Source organism: Blennius ocellaris (assembly GCF_963422515.1).
Source record: "Blennius ocellaris genome assembly, chromosome: 12".
NCBI classification, from domain to species: domain Eukaryota; kingdom Metazoa; phylum Chordata; class Actinopteri; order Blenniiformes; family Blenniidae; genus Blennius; species Blennius ocellaris.
In genome coordinates, this window is record NC_137661.1 from 10971198 (window position 1) to 10991689 (window position 20492).

Here is a 20492-nt window from a genome sequence, read left to right on the forward strand (position 1 = left end):
ATATTATATTTAAATTTCAAATTTTACTCGTGTTAAAACTCAAATTAGGAAACACGGAACTGACCCTTGATTCTTAATACAAAACAAATTATAAATAGAACCACAGGCCGCCAGCTGAGACAAGATTAATTATGAAAGTTTTGTTGTTGTTGTTGTTGTTTTAGTACTATGAAATAATACATGGGAGTTTTAGTTGATAAAATTAGGCACAATGAGTGTGACACAGTGACACAGTGTACGGCTTGGTATCGAACGTGATGTTAAATTAAGTTGTTTAAATTAGCCACCGGAGAAAAATGTGCAAACTTCAGTTACAAAGTGGTCTGAATGCCTGAAAACAGCACCTGCCTAACGGCACTGCAACGTGCTGGAGGAAAGAGGCTGTGAGGGCGGCTTGCAGCTTCCTGTTGTGGCTTTTCGCCAGCTTGTTAATCTACAAGTTTCATGCACTTTCAAAGTGTGGGTGTATCGTGCTAAATATCACAAGCAGACGCGCGGCTGCTTTCAGAGCGTCGGTGTGGAGCTGGCGGCCGTAATGAACGCTGTCCTGTTGGGCTGTTCTCAATCACACTGCTGAGACAATTTTTAAAAAAAAGAGGTGAGGTTCTCTGGAAATGCTCTTGTGCTAAATAATCAACTCATAATAAATGTGTTCAGTTTATCTTGTGAAGGTTGATAGGCTCAGAGGTCGGAGGTCACAGCATGAATTTACTTGGTTGGCCATACAGGCCAACTGAATCGTCGTAACACCCGACATTGTTCATCTTTCTGTCTTTACTGTCTCTACTTTCCCTCTAGTGCTGATATCCAGGACTTCAGCTCCACTCCGCTCAGCGTCACCATGTCTACCGACCCCGCGGCCGAGCTGCCTTTCTTTTACGGCAGCATCAGTCGCTCCGACGCCGAGCAGCACCTGAAGCTGGCCGGGATGGCCGACGGCCTCTTCCTGCTGCGGCAGTGTCTGCGCAGCCTGGGAGGCTACGTGTTGTCCATAGTGTGGAACCTGGAGTTTCACCATTATTCCATAGAGAAGCAGCTCAATGGGACATACTGCATCGCTGGAGGGAAGCCACATTGTGGGCCCGCAGAGCTCTGTGAGTTTTACAGCAAAGACCCCGACGGGCTGGTGTGCACCCTCAAGAAGCCCTGCCTTCGCTCTGCAGACACAACCATCCGACCCGGAGTGTTTGACAACCTCAGGGAAAACATGTTGAAGGAATATGTGAAGCAAACCTGGAACCTGGAGGTATTTTATAAATGCATTTCAGTCATCAGTACAGCTTCTATACATGTTTATCTATGAACACTCTCCCCAAACTGTTAAAGAATATCAACAAATTCCTTATTAAGCAACTTTTTCTACTTTGAGATGTTGAACATTTTAAATTCAAATGTTTACTTTTTACTTTGTTTGGCCACTTTTACTCAAAAGAAGAGATGCTTTTGTTGTTGGGCTGTCACACTGACCTTCTTTTAAGCTTGTTTTGGGTTTTTTTTAAATTCTGAAAACCACAAGCAAATTGAAGACTTTTGCAGGTTTTCTACTCCTCAGCTACAAATTGCATTTTTATTTCCACTTTACCATCTTGCAAGACCTGCTCTTACTTTTCTACGCTGCACACATGGTCAAGAAAATGCATTCAGGACAGGAGCCAAATTGGTCTACAAACATAGTAGGGCACTATTGTTATCTGTGAAACAGCTGTGAACACCTAAATCCCATTTAATGTTACCTTCTGAGGAGAAATTACAGGCGACAGCAGGTCATTATATCATTCCCCCACTATCAACTAGCGAATCGAGTTTATCCAGAGAGTTGCGGCATAACGCCACTGCCTCACGATGCACTGTAACCAGGCGATTGAAAAAGTATTGGCATTAGCATTGTAAAAGATTCACTTTTCAAAAAAAAATTTGAAAATTAAAATTACTCGCAAGCTTCTAGCAATTAGAAGAATACTATAGCAAGTATTGTCTAATAGGGATTTGTTTTGTTTGTTTTTATAGCCTAAGCTGAATAATTCCATCATATTTTAAAAATAACTTTATATATATTTCACCATGCCAAAGCAAAAGGGTTATTGTTCTCCTGTTGAAGCTACTTATTCATATGGTTTGACTGTGATGTCTATTTCCTCTCTCATATACGAGGCAGTTCAATGTGACATTTTCAGCCTTTTTGTTATATACATTTTAACACAATCCCTCTCCTGAATCAGTGCCTCCATCAGTCTCACGAAGGTAGAAATTCCATACACCCGGCCACCCATCATTTAACACTGAAATCTAAACATATTTCCCCCCCTCATCACGGCTCCCAGTCACTGAAACAACCCATTCAATGAACTGTGGTAATTTCTTTGCAACTTAATTCTTCTCGAAACTTGAATTCCTTCAGTGGAAACAAATGAAGGAGAGCGGTTCCGTTTCTCTCAGTCGAATGTTCCTTTATGTCAATGATGCAAACACAGGTAATGGAAGTGGCATTACTAATGTGTTTTCCCCAAATACATAAACATATCAAATAACCCTTTGACATCGCCTTTACAGTATCTTTTATGACAGTGATTCTCAACTGGTGGGTCTCCAGCCCAGATTGCGTTGCAGGCCTTCCTTAGGTGGATAGTACTTTAGTTTACACTTATTAAGTATACCCAGCTTGTATTACGTCTCAGTTGTGATCAATTTAAATCCATTTTCCGCAAGAAAACACTGGGAGAAGTTACCAAATGAATATATAGAATTATTCAATTCAGCAATTTTAGGTACAGCATCCTCTTTAAATTATATGAATCTAATGAGTTGAATATTTTTCTTAAATTGGGTCACAAATTGTCACTGCGCGGTGATGGTGAGCCCTGAAGCTAGGGAAGTTGAGAAACTATGTTTAAAGACATATATGAAAGTAAATTATGAAGAGAAGATGGAAACGCAAAAGCATTACAATAGATTACTGACTAATACAAGGGATAAAAATAGTAGTATATTAATATTAATGACCCCAATAAACACGTGGATTCTGCATGCAATAGGACAACCAATGGCTTAAATTTGTATCCTCGATGTTTGTGTATGTGTTCAGGGAGAGGAAATGGAGCAGGCCATCATCAGTCAAGCTCCTCAGCTGGAGAAGCTGATCGCCACAACTGCCCATGAGAAGATGTCCTGGTATCACGGCAAAATCTCCCGCCAGGAGGGTGAGAGGCGGCTTTATTCAGGAGCACAACCCGACGGCAAGTTTCTGTAAGTCGCTCAGATGGACTTTTTCCTCTGTCTTTTTTTTTCTGTACATGTTTTGTCACCCAGTTTAGGATGAGTTGGCTTCAGATGTTTCACAGCAATTTCTTTTCTTTTTTCCTGCTTTTTAGAGTAAGAGAACGAGAAGAGTCTTCCACATTTGCCCTATCCATGGTTTATGGAAAAACCGTTTACCACTATCAGATCCTTGAGGACAAATCTGGGAAAATCTCCATGCCAGAGGGAACAAAGTTTGACACGATCTGGCAGGTAGGTTTCTCTGCATCTCACGGTAATCCAATGAGTAACATATGTTTGTTAGTTTCTGAGGTAAAGCTTAAAGTGTCTCTTATTGCCCAGCTGGTTGAGTACCTGAAGATGAAGCCCGACGGCCTCGTCGCTGTTCTGGGGGAGGCCTGTGTTAACATCAGAGCGTCAGAAAGTACTGACCACCTTTGTTTTTCATCTCAACATTATACATTTTCCTCGTTTGTTCATTGGTTCAACTTTTAATTTCTGATATTTGATAGTGTGATTACTGATCTTAATATTTCTTGCAATTTCAGAAACGCCCAATCTTCCTGCAACAGTAAGTATTTACTACATGTTGCTCTGCTCCAATTACTTTCCCCCAGCCTAACGGAGATTCATTGATATTTATCTCTTTCAGAGGAGATTTGGCTCAAATGGATACACACCGCCACCTAGAGGTCAGTTATCTTCAGTACAACTACTGCTAAGATCCCTCCTGAATACACATAAGCCTTTACATCCTAGGATAGTCTGTAGTTTCTTCTCCACGTGGTTCTCATGAATAAAACACAGTAAAAGCAGCACAATCAGATACAAACTGTCATCATTTAGTTTGACCGGCAAAGTTTGATTTGCTTTAACTACTACTGCATCAGATAAACCTTTATGAAACTAGATTAAGCGATAAGAGAACGTAATAGCTCGTAGCAGTACATCACATTACAAAAAACTGAATTTATTAATGAGTTTCACTTGATTTATCAAATCATTTGATAATAGGTGCACAGAGTATAGGCCTACTAATAGATAAATGATTATTACAAAAAAGAAAAGTTACTGGATATGTTTCGTGTCTTCAGCTCTGGAAGGGATGTCAACGCCGGCGACCCCTGTGCCTACGAGCAGCGACATTCTGCCCATGGACTGCAACGGGTTCAACCCGTATCACAACCCCAAAGACATCAAGAAGTTCACCATCCTGAGAGAAAATCTGCTGATTGACGAGGTGGAGCTCGGCTCTGGAAACTTTGGCTGCGTCAAGAAGGGCGTCTACAAGATAGAATCGTAAGGACGTCACAAAAACTGAAATGGTCCTAAAACAAAAGCTTCATGTTGCAAACTTTAACTTAAAAATCAATGTCCTGTTTTATTGTTAGAAACTAAAACATAAATTTACCAAAATCTGGCCATAATTGACTAAAAGCAACTTACTAGAAACCAAAAAGTTAGTTACAAATTCAGGACTATATTGAATACGAGAGGAAGGTGTAGGAATTCCTTATTTTGGGTCTTGTACTTTTGAGCTTAGTCTTATTGATGAGTCAACTGCATTTGACAGGGTCACATTGTTTTAATGTTTATCTCAGGGGACAGATCGACGTGGCCATCAAAGTGCTGAAAAGTGACAACGACAAGCTGGTGAGGGAAGAGATGATGAGGGAGGCGGAGATCATGCACCAGCTGTCCAACCCCTTCATCGTCCGCATGCTGGGCCTGTGCAACGCTGAGCACCTCATGCTGGTCATGGAGATGGCTTCTGCTGGACCACTCAACAAATTCCTCTCCACCAATAAGTGAGTACTTTATGAGGACAACATCAGACACAGATTTTTTTTTTTTTTTGTTTATAAAATTTGAAAAATAATCAAAATAAATTGGAAAAGGTTATGTAATAACCTGATATGTATCGGTTGTTTATATTCATACAGTTCATGTTGTTAGATCTTTGTGGAAATTGGTTGTATCTTTTTGTTAAAACATAATTCATGGGTTTTCACATGTTAAAATACGGAACAAATGAATTAATAACGGCAATGTATCATTTCTGGTTAACTTTGATACAGAAAGATTATAATATATAACTATAAAGTAAGTTTACTTCTTCCAACCACTTTTCAGGCGTGCTAATCAGATATATGAGATATGTATTTTTGTGCTTGTTGATTATAAATAGATTATATATATTTTTTATAACTGTACGTTCATTAGATATAATATATAAATTTTTTTAACATCAAATGGTGTGTGTATAGGAATATTGGATATGTACTGTATGTGATTGTATGTGATGGAGAAGTTATATTATAACTGAAATGTTTTCCACATTTCACAGTCAAGTACAAATTGTTCACACAGACACCTCACCCACATCCCACCCACACCAACCTATTATTAGTGCTTATAGAAGAAAACTATTCCACAAGAGTAAAAACAAGTGAGATGAGAAAGCATTAGAATTTTTTTCTCCCTCTTCTATTCCATCTCTATAATCTTTCCTCATATTTTGATATTTCAGAATAGGATAGCGCTCAACCAATTCTATCATCAACATGGAAGAGACAAGAGAGAGCTAAAAAGACGGTTTAGAAAATGATTGAATTGTTACTCTCCTGGTTTAATTTTTTTGGACCATTACAGGGATACTGTAACGGTGGAGAACATTGTCAGCCTGATGCACCAGGTGTCGATGGGGATGAAGTACCTGGAGGAGAAGAACTTTGTGCACAGAGACTTGGCAGCTCGCAACGTTCTGCTGGTCAAGCCGCAGTTTGCCAAAATAAGCGACTTTGGCCTCTCGAAGGCACTGGGAGCAGATGACAACTACTACAAAGTACTCCTTTTTTTTTTTTTTAAGTAATAGCATTACAAGAGAAAATGACAAACACTAAAGCATTAAATCACTAAATTCAGCAAACACACGACATGTTCTCTTCCCGCTGACCTCAGACTTTGACGCTAACCATTCAGCCACCTTCTTTAAACCCCAGAGGTTGGTAGGGAACCGCTGCCAGCTCCAGCTGAGATAGGAGGAAAAGCAAAGTCCAGACTGGACAGGTCACCGGTTCACCACAGGGCTTGGAGTTCTTGACATACTTATTGTGATTATTGTTTAATTATCAGACAAATGCATACAATGACACAAGATAGAAAAACTCTTTAGACCATCAAAGAATGGCGTCAGTGGATATGAGCGGTGCAAATATAAGAAGAGGTATTTCAGTGCTTAGGACAAAGAAATCATAACATCACTATTTTATAGTGTCTTTCGGTTCTTTTCCGCACTTTCATGAGGAGCAGGAAGGCTTTCTTTTCCTACGCTATTGTCAAAATCCTTTTCTTCGTACACTGACTGACTGAGTGCCAGCAACTAATGACTGGGCTCAATATATCGATGGTATATCGTGATCTCAAACCGATAGCTGTACATTTCTGCGGTAAACTCTATATTTGTTGGCCCTTATAAATATTAGTGCTGTTTGCAGTTTTAGTGGTGTCACAGACATGCTGGTGATTTTTTTGCATTCTTACACCATGCAGGCTCGCACTGCAGGTAAATGGCCGCTAAAGTGGTACGCTCCGGAGTGTATAAACTACCACAAGTTCTCCAGCAAAAGTGACGTGTGGAGTTATGGTGTCACAATGTGGGAGGCCTTCACCTACGGAGGGAAACCATACAAGGTAGCGTGCTGTTACGCGGTTTCACAACTAGAATTCAATGGCGACATTTTCTTAAACTGTATTTTGTTTACATCATTGCCTTTTGTTTTTTTTTTGTTGTTTTTTTTCTTTTACAGAAAATGAAAGGTAACGAAGTGATTCAATTCCTCAAAAGCAACAACCGCCTGGCGTGTCCGCCTGCCTGTCCAGAACGAATGTATCAAGTGATGTCAGAGTGCTGGACCTATCAGTAAGAAACTTGTTAAATTCTTTCTTAGATCTTGTGATAAAGCGAAAGAAAAGGAGAGCTGCACCTCGCCGGAGGCTGCATGAGGGTCGTGGTGAGATTAAGAGTTGGAATGATGAAGAGTTACTGACATCAACATGAACTCCAAACAAACGCAGACATGATCAGAATAAACATAGTTGGATAACATTGGACACTTCCACAACATTGCCAGACACAACACTGGTGTTGATATGACGGTTCCGAGTCATTCCACGACCACCGGTGTTTGCGCTGTAATTCGGTGATCTGATATTGTCATAATAAACTGTGACTGTAACCTCAGAACCTGCGAAGGCCCAGAGTCTCCCTATGACCTCTGGTGCCCACTCCGTAAGAAATCCACCGCTGTGCGGGATCGTGAGAGATTGTGTCTCACTTTCTGTCTGTTTTCGTGCTCGGCCAGCTGACAATGTGACCAACAGCTGCTGTGAACAGGTCTAAAGCCTCAGTACTGCAGCCAAGAGTCACAATCAGAAACCGGGACAATGTTTGATTGTTTTCAGACCATAATCTGCTCATATCCTGTGACATTGCCTCCTAATACAAATTACTTTTTTCTTTTAAAAAGCTGTTTCTGGTCCTTTGTTCCAGGCATGAGGATCGCCCTAATTTCAAGAAGGTGGAGGAGTCCATGAGGTCCTACTATTACTCCATTTCCAAGAAGGCCAAGCCTGAGGGAGCCTCGGCCTCTGAGCCCACCAAGTAGATAGAAAAGGGGCACATTTTGTCCCGACGCTGCACAAAGCGTCCTTTCAACCAGGCCGTTACACAGCCAAAACAAAGAGTGCTTCATGAACCGTGCACACTGAACAGCTTTGATTAGAGTAGCAGCGCTGCTAAACAGGCCTCGGCGACGATAAATGTGCATTTGTAAATCAGACGTCATTTGGAAGGAGGATTTCTCGTTTGACAGTCGTGGTTTGAATGCAAAGTGTCTTTAATTGATTAACGTACAAATTGATGAACAAACATTGTAGTTTCCCAGTATTTGGACAGTGTCGTGGTGTTTAAGCTGATTCAGCGCTTCTGCTGCCATCGCAGAGCAATGTGTATTTACTTTTTGATGCTGAATGAATTTTGGATGGTTTAGAATCACACAGTGAGCATGCAATTGATAGATTCTGAGATAATACAATGTAAAGATTTGTGGACTGAAAACAATTTACCATGCAAATTGCTGAATGTTTTCCTTTCTTTCTTTTTTTTTTTAACACTTTTGTTTATTGAAGATTGTTTTTTAACAAAGAAAAAAAAGAAAATCAAAACAAAATGGTCCATCGGTGCAGTGCTTCCCTTCAGTAAAGAGTTATTAATGGGCTTCATTATGCATATTGTTACATGTGTACACATGTATGCATACACACACATACATAGGCAAGATAATTGTCAGAGTGACAGACAAAAAAAAACCCAACTAAAACAAATAAAACATGAGGCACGTGGCCTGGATCATGACAAGGTAAAGGGGAAAACCTTGATATAGATGGGACGCGCAACATAGCCATGTCGCAGGCGGACACAAAAATAACACACAATAATAATTGTGAGATAGACGTATTGGGTTTTAGGTGAAGTCACAACTTATACAGAGAAAGTGCAACGAGTTATAGACAACAGCTTCAAGTTGCATCTTTTTTCCTACTGGAACTGAAGAAGGGACTCCAGGTTTTATAGAATTTGGCAGTTGAGTACATGATGCCTGATCACCCCCCCCCCCCCCCCCCCCCCCCCCCGCCCTTCTTTACACAAGTGCAGAATATTTCCGAAGCACATAGAACGACTCAGGGGTGAAGATGATTTGTAGATTAGAGTTAAATGATGTGCCTGGCAAAGACAGTTGCAAAGGCCACTAAATCTGCCTGCGGCATTGCGATAGTGGCAGGTCAGTAAGAGGAAAGCCAAAACAAGCTGTGACAGCCAGAGGCCTGATTGGGATGTCAGGACAACTTGCAGTGGTTTGAAAGGCTTCAGCCAGATGGCATCCGTCGCAGGAGGGATCCATATTATCGTAGACTCTTGCTAGTCGAACTTTGGCGGAATGACGTGGATGAACAAGTCTTGCATTGAATTAGTGGGAGTCTGGCACAGATTGAGGAGGAATGGCTCTGGTTAAGAATTCATTCCCTTTTGCTCCTCTGAGGTCTTCTCCCCCAGATCCTCCTCCCAATTTACTTAGTAGTTAGGAATCAGGAGGGACGCAGTGGAAATATTAAACTATGCACATCAGATATAGTCTGTGTTAGAGTTAAGGGTTTAGGGTTTCGGGACGACTGTGGGTTCAGGTAAGTTAGGAAATTAGGGGATAGTTTTGTGAATGAAACTTCAAATTTGCAAGCCTGTGAAAAAACTTTGCTTTGGGAGAGAGAGGGTTAACCCTAACCCTGCAATCAGCTTTGAGGGGAAAATGTTAGCAGAATTGCAAATGTCATTTAGATTGTTTCCAGATCCTTAATGTTGATTTCGCAATTATTGTTCTTTGATCGGGAAACAGAGGTAAAATACAAAGGAGCGTGTGCAGGAGATGTCGATGAGTGAGGGATTTCTGACATTTCTACTGGCGTCCATGTAGGAATTGAGGGAGGGTTTTCAAACTGGGTCCAATGCTACGGTGAGATTGGCTGCTCAGTGCAAAATCTGAAGTTCGCCAATACAAGGCCTCCCAAGGACTTTGATCTGCACAATATGTTTTTTTGCTCAGTCTTGGGACTTGTTTGTGCCAGACGAACTCTGACACTGGGCTGTAAATCGAACCAAAAATAAAACTTAAGGTGTGAAAAAAGTGGGTAAACACTGGAATAAGTAAGAAAATGTTAGTAAGGATTTTATTTTCACCGAGTTAATCCATACAAATAGAGATAGTGGCAGTAATGACCATCGCTCTAAGTTTTTATGTCGTTTTCTTACCAAAGGGGGAGAAATTACAATGAGATGAGTCAGAATTGGTGCAAATTTGGGGGGAAAATAAGTTTATAGAGTTCAACTGATAACGATCAGGACCATTTCCAGCATCAGTTCATGGCCAGTTCCACTTTTTCCATCTTCCTAATTGTAATAGGTTACCGTAATCTAAATTCTTGGCCGTTTTGGAATCAACCATGGGAATGTGCAGCGAACTGAAGTAACTGTATCATTGGACAGTTCGCTGCTGTAAAGAGAAAGATAAAAATGTTTTAATTTCCAAATACTTAGTTTATGATCAGTGGTTACAGGGGAAGGGGTTTGAATTTGTGATATTTGATGTGAAGCTGATGTTCGTCCTCACTGAAGGGCCAGCGGTCTGGGTGCTTCGTCTCCATGGTCGTAATGAGCGCATCTCGATTTCAACAGAAGTGTTCAGTGGGAGTCGATACAGAACGTCAAATTTAGTTTTGTCTCATAAAATATCATCAATAAACATCAATATCATATCTGGAGCATATAGCCTGGTCTTATATAGCAATAACATCATAAAAATAGTTTGCCAGTTCCCGTCAACAAATCTTCCATTTGAATCCACAAAGACAACAGTGCAGATAAACTTGATTGATTGATGGTTATTTTCAAATAGTTATTCTTGATGCTAAGCCACTCAGTACCACCAACATACTGTATCAAGGAGTTACCACAAATAAAGCACACCAATTTCCTACTCTACCCTGCATGTTGCAGATGAATAATGTATGTATGATGAAGTAATTCTATGTTAGAGAAATTAATCAATTATAATGTGCAGAGCAACTTGTTCATTCTTTGAAAGGATTATTTGTCATAGAGAAGCTCCTCAATATGACTAGTCTAATATCAAGAAAATCCATCAGACTAAACCTTACATGGAAACATTATCAGAATGTCATACGTTTTTGTTTTTTGAATGAGATGAGGACGTATTCGTTCAAATCAAATAGAAAATAAAACCGTTAGTAAAATTAGAGGTTAACTTTTTTTTAAAGTATATGTTTCGTTTGTCATGATTTGACATATAGTGGTGTGGCTATGGGGGGGCGGGGGGTGTTTCTGACCTGAGAGGAAGTTAATGTGTTCGTCTTCAAAATAAGTGCATGAGGCTTTCACACTGTAAGGCCTGCTGTGGTAGCTTGTCTTACTTGTACAGTTTGCATCAGTGAAGAAGAGACGCCTCAGATTCTGTACAATCAGGCAATGCTAGATAGTAATTCGGTACAAGTTAAAGTTGTACAGTTAATGTTAAGGAAGGTAATTATATCATCATGGTTTAAAATAAACAATAACCCTTAAAGTAAAATACATTTTCTTTTAGCAATTTGTTTCAGGTCTCGTTGGGAATTCTTGTTTGTACTTGGCCATCTTTAATTGGTATTTTATTTAAGTACATCTAAAAGCTGTGTGTGTGTGTGTGTGTGTGTGTGTGTGTGTGTGTGTGTGTGTGTGTGTGTGTGTGTGTGTGTGTGTGTGTGTGTGTGTGTTATTTTGCGCTTCATTTCACCTCATGTCAGCTGAAGGTTCTGGTATATGGGTTAGAACTCTGCAATGTCTTTGAAAACATGAAAGAATTCCTGAATAGTTTTAGGAGAGGGAGACTTAGAGGTCTGAAGCATACAGTAAAGGCCCCAGAAGAGACCGACAAAAGGATTTCTAAGTTGAACCATAATTCAGTCATATTTTATGCTGCTTTTTCAAACTTAAGCTGGGTTAGGGTTAGGGGCCAAGTTAATTATGGGTGAGGGTCCATCCGCACGAATATCGACAGACAGCCACACACTCACATTCACATCTAAGGGCACCAAATTAGCCTCACAAGCATGTTTTTTGACAGAGGGGGAAGGAATACCATGCACAAACCGGGAGAACATGCTAACTTCACCAAGTAAGAGTCACCAAATGACATGGGATTAAAGCAGAGGAGCTTAAGAACACGTATGCGTGCACAGGGAGATGTGCAAAGTGCACGAGACGGCCACAAAAACAAACATCTGGAGGAGCGTGGCAATCGTGGAATACTCCCATGTCCCACGTGTCTCGTCGTATTGACGTAAGTGCGACTTTTATTGTGAAGCCCCTGGCCGGAAGTTTCCCGTAAAGCCTCGCGCTTCCCGGTGGTGTTACTTTTCGCCTGGCAGGGAGGAGTCGGTCTTTATACTTTCTTTTATTGTACCGACATGTTTATTGAATTATCAACAATTCTGCACGTGTGGCCCGGTTTGTTCATAATGTAGTGGGAGCATGTTGTCGACGTGAAGCTATCGACCATTAATCGGTTTTTTAAAAAAAAAGAAAAAAATCGATAGAAGAGCGAAGGAAACAGGAAGGCGGAACAAGTAAGTTCATCAAAGTGGCTTTTTCCATCGTCCGCCTTTAAACAGCCGTCCGACATTTCGAGCTGTCTTCACCCGCTTTGGCCCTGACATGTGGTGAGCGTTCGCTGCTAATAACACGTCTATGCGGTGTATTTTTGGGGTGTTTTTGCTCTGGTTCGCGTGTTTTCCAGAGCAACAAGTCCGGCCGAGTGAGCGCGTCACGTCTCCAGTAAACTTGGTACAGTCGTCATGTTAATCCGCATCTTTCAGACCGGAAAATGAGCTAGAAACGTCACAAAAATCTGCTTTTTGGTTTGTTTGCTTGTTTAACTCCCCGAGTGGTCAACGCGGACTGTGGATCTCCTCACCGGTGTCCCTTCGTGTTGCTAACGACTTTTACTGTCATTTTGGTGACTGTGGGTGTTACGACTGATTCGGCGTCAGAGAGAGGAAATGCCCCCCCCGAGGCACCATGTTTCATCTTTAACGTTAAAGTGCTTCTGACTGACACTGAGTCAACAGGAAATACATATTTATTGTGATCAGAGTGAGCACGCAACAAACTTGAGCGATTCGCATGCATATAAACCGCAAGTATTACTTGTGTTTCCCTTTTCGGTTCCCCCACTGTTGCCCTCCATTTCTTTTGATTCTTTTCAGGATAGTTTATAGATCGTTCTCAGATTAAAGCTCCTTGTGCATAACTGGGCCAGATTGTTGTGTAATTCCTCAACAAGTCCCCACAAATGCCTCGAGATGGATTCGAGTCAGATATAGTTGGAAAAAAAACAGCAGAATTATTCTTGGCTTGCCAACAATTTGATAGAGAATGGATGTATAGATATTTTTGTTTTCTTGTTATGTTTTATTTCCACAATAGAAGAACTTGTAACTCACTGTGATGGTTCAAAAAGGGGAGAGACTTAAGGTTGATAAAGATTTCCTTGCTTTTTAAACAACCACAATCACTTTAGTACTAGAAATTAAAAATATACTATCCCCAATATACATCTGGATCTTACATTATAGATTATATCAGCCTGTCACGACCTATTGGCATAGATTAATTTATAGGTAACTTTCTGGTGTTAAAAATATTAAGTCTCGATGGTCTAGATACAAATCTTTGGAGTCAGTGAGAATTTCTTCTGAAAATGTACTTGTTCATGTTTCTGAAATGGTTTCCTCAGATTTATTAGCACAAGTGATTAACTTTAAAGTGATTCTGTTGAAAGAGGCTCATGAATCACTCTCTTGATGCATGACTTAGACAATTGTTCAATTTCCCAGCAGCATTTGCATGTTCAAGCATGGCTGAACCCTCATCTCGTTATACAATGATCAGTTCATTAACCACCCAACCAAATTAGGCTGCACGGAACAATTTTTTTTATTTTCATTGTTATTTAATCTGATGACTATATTCTCTCATGTTTGCGTTTGGTTGAGCTTACGGTTTATAACGACTTGGTAAGGGTCTTATGTTTAAAGGTATTAATGTATAACTAGGAACATCTTGCATTGACGTGAACTTGATTCACTATTGATATCACCCAAAAAAGCTCTGAGTTTGTGTTTGAAGATTCGGCCTGAATGTTTAGGATTGATTAACAAGCAAAGTGATCAAATGGCTCAAACCTCATGGCAGTCATGTCGGTGTTGGACGTTTTCCCCAAGTCCCAAAGTTTTGAATGACAAGATTTTAATTGCAATAACACTTACTGATTAGTTGGTCTATCGATCACCACAACCACAAGTGTCTACGTTATTGATTTGTGGAGTTATCTTATTAATTACTGGTTTAGTTTGTTGTTGTTTTACAGTTATCAGAGAATTGGGAAATAAATAAGCGTCAGTCTTTTTGAAAGTTTGCACCCTGCTGGTTCACCCATAGTTTCAACACATTTATTGTATTTAAGTATATGTTATTGTGTTTTAAGATGATAAAAAAAACGTACTTTTTTTGACAATGATAAAGCGATACTTTTATAAAGAGTTCAAAAGACCAACAACACACATAATCATGCATAATAATGTAAAGTTATTCAAAACCTGAAATGGGAATTTGTTCTTGCTTATTCTTCTGTGACAATGAACTGAATTTGTTTGTGGATTTTTTTTTACTGTAATCTGACATTTTCTGTTTAGTGATGCAGCATGAAACAATACTCGTTTGTTAGCACATTCGATTGTTACGACAAATACAACAGGCTCTGCACAAAGGGGGTATTTCGATGTGAATGTGCAGCTCCTAACCAAATGACCTCCGTTTATTTTTCCTCCCCTCCTCATACACAGGATCCCAGAAGCCCAGACTCGGCTAAAACAAACACCTGCCGACCGTCCATAACAAACAAAAAAACCCTCCACCGGCTGTTTATACAACCTTCCGACTGCTTCTGTCTCGACGGCGAATCAGTCGCCAGAAGCGTTCTTAACCAATCGCCCACCGCCGCCACATGCGACCATGTCCATGGCCCTGAAACAAGTCTTCAACAAAGACAAGACGTTCCGGCCCAAGCGCAAGTTTGAGCCCGGGACGCAGCGCTTCGAGCTGCACAAAAAGGCCCAGGCGTCGCTGAACGCCGGCCTGGACCTGAAGCAGGCCGTGCAGCTGCCCCACGGCGAGGACCTCAACGACTGGGTGGCGGTCCACGTGGTGGACTTCTTCAACCGCATCAACCTCATCTACGGCACCATCAGTGACTCGTGCACCGACCAGACCTGCCCCGCCATGTCCGGCGGGCCCAAGTACGAATACCGCTGGCAAGACGAGCACAAGTACAAGCGGCCGACCGCCCTGTCGGCGCCCAAATACATGAGCCTGCTCATGGACTGGATCGAGGTACAGGTCAACAACGAGAACATCTTCCCCACCAATGTCGGTACGTGTTGTGTTTCGTTGTTGTTTTTGTTTTGTTTTCTCTCCGGCACATGAGCCACAAAGAGTGAGGATTAGCCGTGGGGGATGTTCGTTTTTTTTTTTTAATGCGACACAAAAACCTCTTATCTACTCATAAATGTCCACAGACAATAGAAGTAGACGAGTGGCCAGTCACTACTCGCACAACAAAGTCATTTAATTCTTTGAAATGCCTAAAAAAAACAAGAAACTGTCCACATCAGGCCATAAATCTCTAAAGATAAAGTGTAAACAAAAACATCCACCCATCTTCTATACTTCCAGGGTTCTGGAAGCCAGTGCCAGCTGATTTTTGGAAAAACCAGCCAGCCACTTACACATATTCACAATCACACTTGCCAGCATTTTACAATCACATATTAATGCCACATGTCGACTTTTGGACTGTGGAGGGGAGAAACACCACACGCACGGAGAAGCTTCTCGATGTGAGGCCACCAACACTAATCATTGCCTACATTTTAAAATAACAATAGTTGATGGCTTTATCCAAAACCTTTTACACTTAGGCTGACTGTATTGCCCTGCGCATGGCAGCTGCTACTGTAATATCCAGGGATTTATATTTCTTTTCATCTAATGAATGACTTAAATTGGGATTTTAGTGGTCTAATCTTTTCCAAAGGAGTCACACAGAACCACACCACAATAGAAAAAAACTCTACATGATTAAGATGTATTGAATGGCACAGATAATAATAATAATAATAAAAAAAGGCACATGCAGATAGAAGCAGAAATGTGAAGCCTTTGTCCTTCTTAATGCCCGTGAGGCCACGTACATGAGATTACATTGCAAACATTACAGACTTGGTTAATCTCCCGCAGTGGCATTCTCGCGTTTCCATTATCTCGATGGGTAAAGCCCCGCTCTCTGGCTCAGCCGACGACTGGCAGAAACATTCCAAGCAATGGATTTAAAAAAAAAAAAAAAAAAAAATGGGTCACGCGATGTACAGTAGGGATATGAATAGAAACAACCTCTGACTCACTCGTCCTCTGGAACAGATTCCTCAAATATTATTGAATTAGTCAAATTAAAGCACCCGCTGAATGAAGCGCTGGGATAGAGCAGAGGCTTTAGCTCGCAGATGATTTCCAATCATGTGTGACGTGCTGCTGACAGCTGCGCCCGAGCGGGACACGTCGACCACACCGCAGCATCTCGGGGAGCGTCAGAAATGCCTTTCTTTCCCGAGGTGTAAATGCTGAAATGTTGATCGCGCATTAACTGCACCGTTTGACTCCCGTCTCCATCTGCCCCATTCCCAGGTACTCCCTTCCCTAAGACCTTCATGCAAGTGGCTAAGAAGATTTTGTCTCGTCTGTTCCGGGTGTTTGTCCACGTCTACATCCACCACTTTGACCGCGTGAGCCAGATGGGGGCCGAGGCTCACGTTAACACCTGCTACAAGCACTTCTATTACTTTGTCACCGAGTTCAACCTCACGGACCACAAAGAGCTGGAGCCTCTGGTGAGTGCAACAACGCTCAAGGGTGCAAGGACCTGATCCGGGTACTGTCTGAATTGACTCCGATTTTGAAGTTGTGTGTGTGGTTGAAGTTAAGTTACAATTAAGAGCCACGTATCACACGAACACACGTTGAAATGTGTCAGATGAGGCTGGAAACAAACATCCAAACTGTAGAGCAGCAGGCCTCTGACCCAGGAACAAATTGGTTTTACTTGCTGTGAAATGAGAGTGCGAACGGCCCTGTTCAAAGATTGACTGTTAATTATTGTATCGATTTACGACCCCCTTCTCTTCATGTGTGTTTCAGCCATGCTTCTGAAAGTGGGTCAGTCTGACACAAAGCCCCCCCCCCCCCCCCCCTTTTTTTTTTTTACTGTGTTTTGACCTTTTTTTCTTTTTCTTTTTTTAGTTTAATGACGGCATTCAAGGGTGTGTGCTGGTATATGTGTGATTCACCATGTTGGGTGTGTTTGTGTTGACTGCAGAAAGAGATGACCTCCCGGATGTGCCACTGAGCAAGAGTCCAAAGCGGGCCAAAACTCATCCGTCCATCTCCAAGGCTGCACCGGAGAAAAAGAAGAGCAAACAGATTCAGAGTCTATTTTTATATTTAAGTACTGTAATCTATTTTAGCCACATACTGTAGGTTTTAACCCTGTCATGTGCGGCATTCTGCTCCTTTTAGAGAGAGTTTTCAGACATTTTATCGGAGCACAGTATTAAGAGGTATACGTTTGTGATGATGCTTTTTTTTCTATTTGAATTTCAATCATTCCAGGATGTTACCATCCTCTTCTTTTTTTTCTTTCTTTAAAATGATTTACAATGAGTTCAATTTCTCACTGTACACCTATGAAATCAATATATTGTTTCATTAAAGTCAGTTTCTATTCTGTCATATATTGTAATTGGTTGTTTAAATTAACAAACAAATTGCAGCTTCAATACTTTTGATTAGTTCTCACAGGTACTTTAGATATATATATTTTTCAATCTGAGTAATTTTGTGTTTTGGGCACTTGAAAATTGAATTTACATTATTAAAGGTAAACATTACTTGTGTGTTCTGAGGGATAATTTGATATACCAAACAACTTTTTAGGTGTTCAAATAATTGTTTGCTCCCACGTGCCACAATTAAGTGTTGGATGGTGTCAATGCATGAATGACGCTATAACAGTTCCAGACTTCCTGGCTGACTCAGACGTCATTGAGGCTCTGTTATCTTGGACTTTGGGCCTTGTGCCATCGGGCACGTTCTCAGATGTCGAACCTGCTGGTATTTGCTGCCAATGCTGTCGGCAGGTGAAAGTCACACGAGACCTGAGCCTCACGAGGAAACCTCATGGAAGGCCGAGGCGTGCTCACAGCACACAGCGTCCACTAGGTGGCGTCAGATACCGAAAAGCTGCCTGTGTAGACGAATCCAGCTTTCTGCCCTGCAGTTCCTGCTCAAGCTCTCATTAAATCTGCCCACTGTCCCACTTCCAGTCCTGAAGCAGGGAAGTGGAGAACCGATCCGGGTTAATGATTCGACGATTAAGCTGGTTACATAAGAACCGGGCCAGACTGTCCTGTGATTTAAAAACATTCTGTTTTTGAATGAAACCTGTTTTTGAATAGAGTCGAGTCAACAGTTCTGGAAAAGCTTTGAGAGCAACAGAGTTAGTGGCGTTTCTCACTCTCAATGGACAAGTTTATGTAATTAACAAGCCACAATCGTTAAAAATAAACAAGACAAAAGTGCAACAACCTGTGGGCTTACAGCATGTGATAAGCCTGGTCACATGGAAATGCCTGATTCTGCACAATGTATGTATAGTAGTGCTACAGAAGGGTCCACAATAATTGCAGTGTTGAATATTTCCCTGGACTCTGGACATGTTATACAACTCACAGCAACTTTTAACAGGTAAAAGCAGTAACGGTCCCATATTAGAGCGAAGGTGTCCTCTGCAGGAGTGGTCCATGCAGGTCTGTGATTGGACAAAGCATCACCGTGAACTGAATAATGATGAACACACCCAATTGAACGCATAGAATTTAAAACTAAAACAATACACAGTTTCTCGTGTTTGTTTGGATAATAGAAAGTGTTTTATAGTTCAATTTAACATGGGCACATTTCATTAAATCACAATGATCATCAGTCTCATCTCACAAGACTGCGCTCTGGGTATTGTTGTGTGGTATTTACATGTTCTCCCTTTGCAGGTGAGGGTTTTCTTCTCGTCTCCCCAAACCCACACCGAGTGGATGTGTGTTCGTTTGTCTGTCGCTTGATCTGTGACGGACTGACAGCCAGTCCAAGGTGTACCGTAATCTTTATTTAGCCAGAATCAGTGCCAGCCCAATGAACACCAAGCAGAATGAAGCAGTTATATGACATCCTCAGAGCAGAAAGCTTTGCCTTGTTCTATACTCTGGTGACCCATATGTTTGAACCCGATGTTGGGGAACCAGTGCTTCTTAGACAACCCTTGTTTGACTTTCAAAGTCCCTTCGCTTGAATTACATCTAGCTCTTGGCACACTTCTTCCTGCTTCTATCAAAATGTTATATCAGACTCTTGTGGTATTCTAAATAAAAAAAAGTCATCACATGTGCAGAACAAAACGGTGCTTTCATTAAATCAGCAATGTCCTCGACTGAAAGAGTCACAGGACAGAACAACAACGGCTGACTCTTTGCTGATGCTCAACTTCATTAGTGTCTTTCACGATGGCATATTTTTTTATTGAAAAGAATAGAAAATAACCCGAGCAGTTGCATTGTGTCAAGCGGTGATGCCAAAACTGAAATTGTTTTAGAGCCTTTGGATTTCTTCTAAGAAGTGTTATGAACTTCCACTCCCATATCTGAGTCGGCAAAAATATAAATGCTGTTGGACACACATCTTATGAACTAACAGCATAAAAATGAAAAGGTAAACTCCAGTCCTCTCTGTGAGTCCTGGCAGTCCCCAAAGGACCTTCCTCAAACCGTAGGTTGGGAACAACTGGTGTAAAGGACACTTCAGGCTCTAATCTGTGTGACTGCTTGGTTTGATCTGCTCATCCAACAGCTCTCCAGATCGGATCTATCTGATGTCTTTGTGTATAAATATAAACATTAAGCACCTTGGAGTCCCTCCATCTCCAGTTTCTCCAGGAATAACATGTTGCGACACCCTCAGCATGATGTTTCACTGATAATATTTTACTCACGTCAAATATAATGATGCCTTATTTCCATGGTGGGTGGAGGTATGGGGGTAAATTCTCGAGTAAAGTACCTTTTACTCAAATAGAACGCTCTAGGAATTTCACTTGTGATCGAGTATTTAAAAATGTCCTGATTGGTGTCTTTTATGCAAGTTAACGGTTTTGAAATCTCCTTGAGGTTCCCAGGGACTCCAATGATCAGTTCAAAAGCAGAGTATTGAAACTGAAATGGAGCTAATAGCAAGAATTAAAAGTAATAAGCCTCAAGGCTTGAATGGATGGAGGTTGTCATGGACTGAGTCAGCTCAGCCGGATGTTACTTTTTTGTTTGTTTGCTTTCAAAATGCCTATATGTCACCACAGCCATACTCTAAAAGCAAGAACAATGTTGCTGTAGGGTTTTTTTTTTTAACCACTTGAAAT

At 41.1% G+C, this 20492-nt stretch overlaps 2 protein-coding genes across 3 annotated transcripts; both read left to right on the forward strand.

Moving 5' to 3' along the window:
• Positions 1 to 841: 841 nt before the first annotated feature.
• zap70 (zeta chain of T cell receptor associated protein kinase 70) lies at positions 842 to 7933 on the forward strand (the record flags this gene model as incomplete). The annotated part of the gene is made up of 12 exons (XM_080506157.1): positions 842 to 1246; positions 3083 to 3243; positions 3369 to 3507; positions 3598 to 3679; positions 3804 to 3826; positions 3908 to 3947; positions 4350 to 4554; positions 4857 to 5063; positions 5908 to 6100; positions 6808 to 6948; positions 7065 to 7177; positions 7808 to 7933. 12 exons carry the CDS (start codon positions 842 to 844, stop codon positions 7920 to 7922), a joined length of 1824 nt encoding a protein of 607 aa, XP_080362283.1. The 3' UTR covers positions 7923 to 7933.
• Positions 7934 to 12278: 4345 nt separating this feature from the next.
• Positions 12279 to 17757, forward strand: mob3a (MOB kinase activator 3A). Of its 2 annotated transcripts, none has more exons than XM_080506389.1 (4): positions 12279 to 12489; positions 14767 to 15353; positions 16664 to 16866; positions 17352 to 17757. In XM_080506389.1, the coding sequence occupies exons 2-4, from the start codon at positions 14936 to 14938 to the stop codon at positions 17379 to 17381; spliced, it is 651 nt and encodes a 216-aa protein (XP_080362515.1). In that variant the 5' UTR covers positions 12279 to 12489; positions 14767 to 14935; the 3' UTR covers positions 17382 to 17757. The 2 variants fall into 2 exon arrangements, with proteins under 2 accessions (XP_080362515.1, XP_080362516.1); XM_080506390.1 differs by lacking the exon at positions 12279 to 12489 and adding an exon at positions 12497 to 12582.
• Positions 17758 to 20492: the final 2735 nt, after the last annotated feature.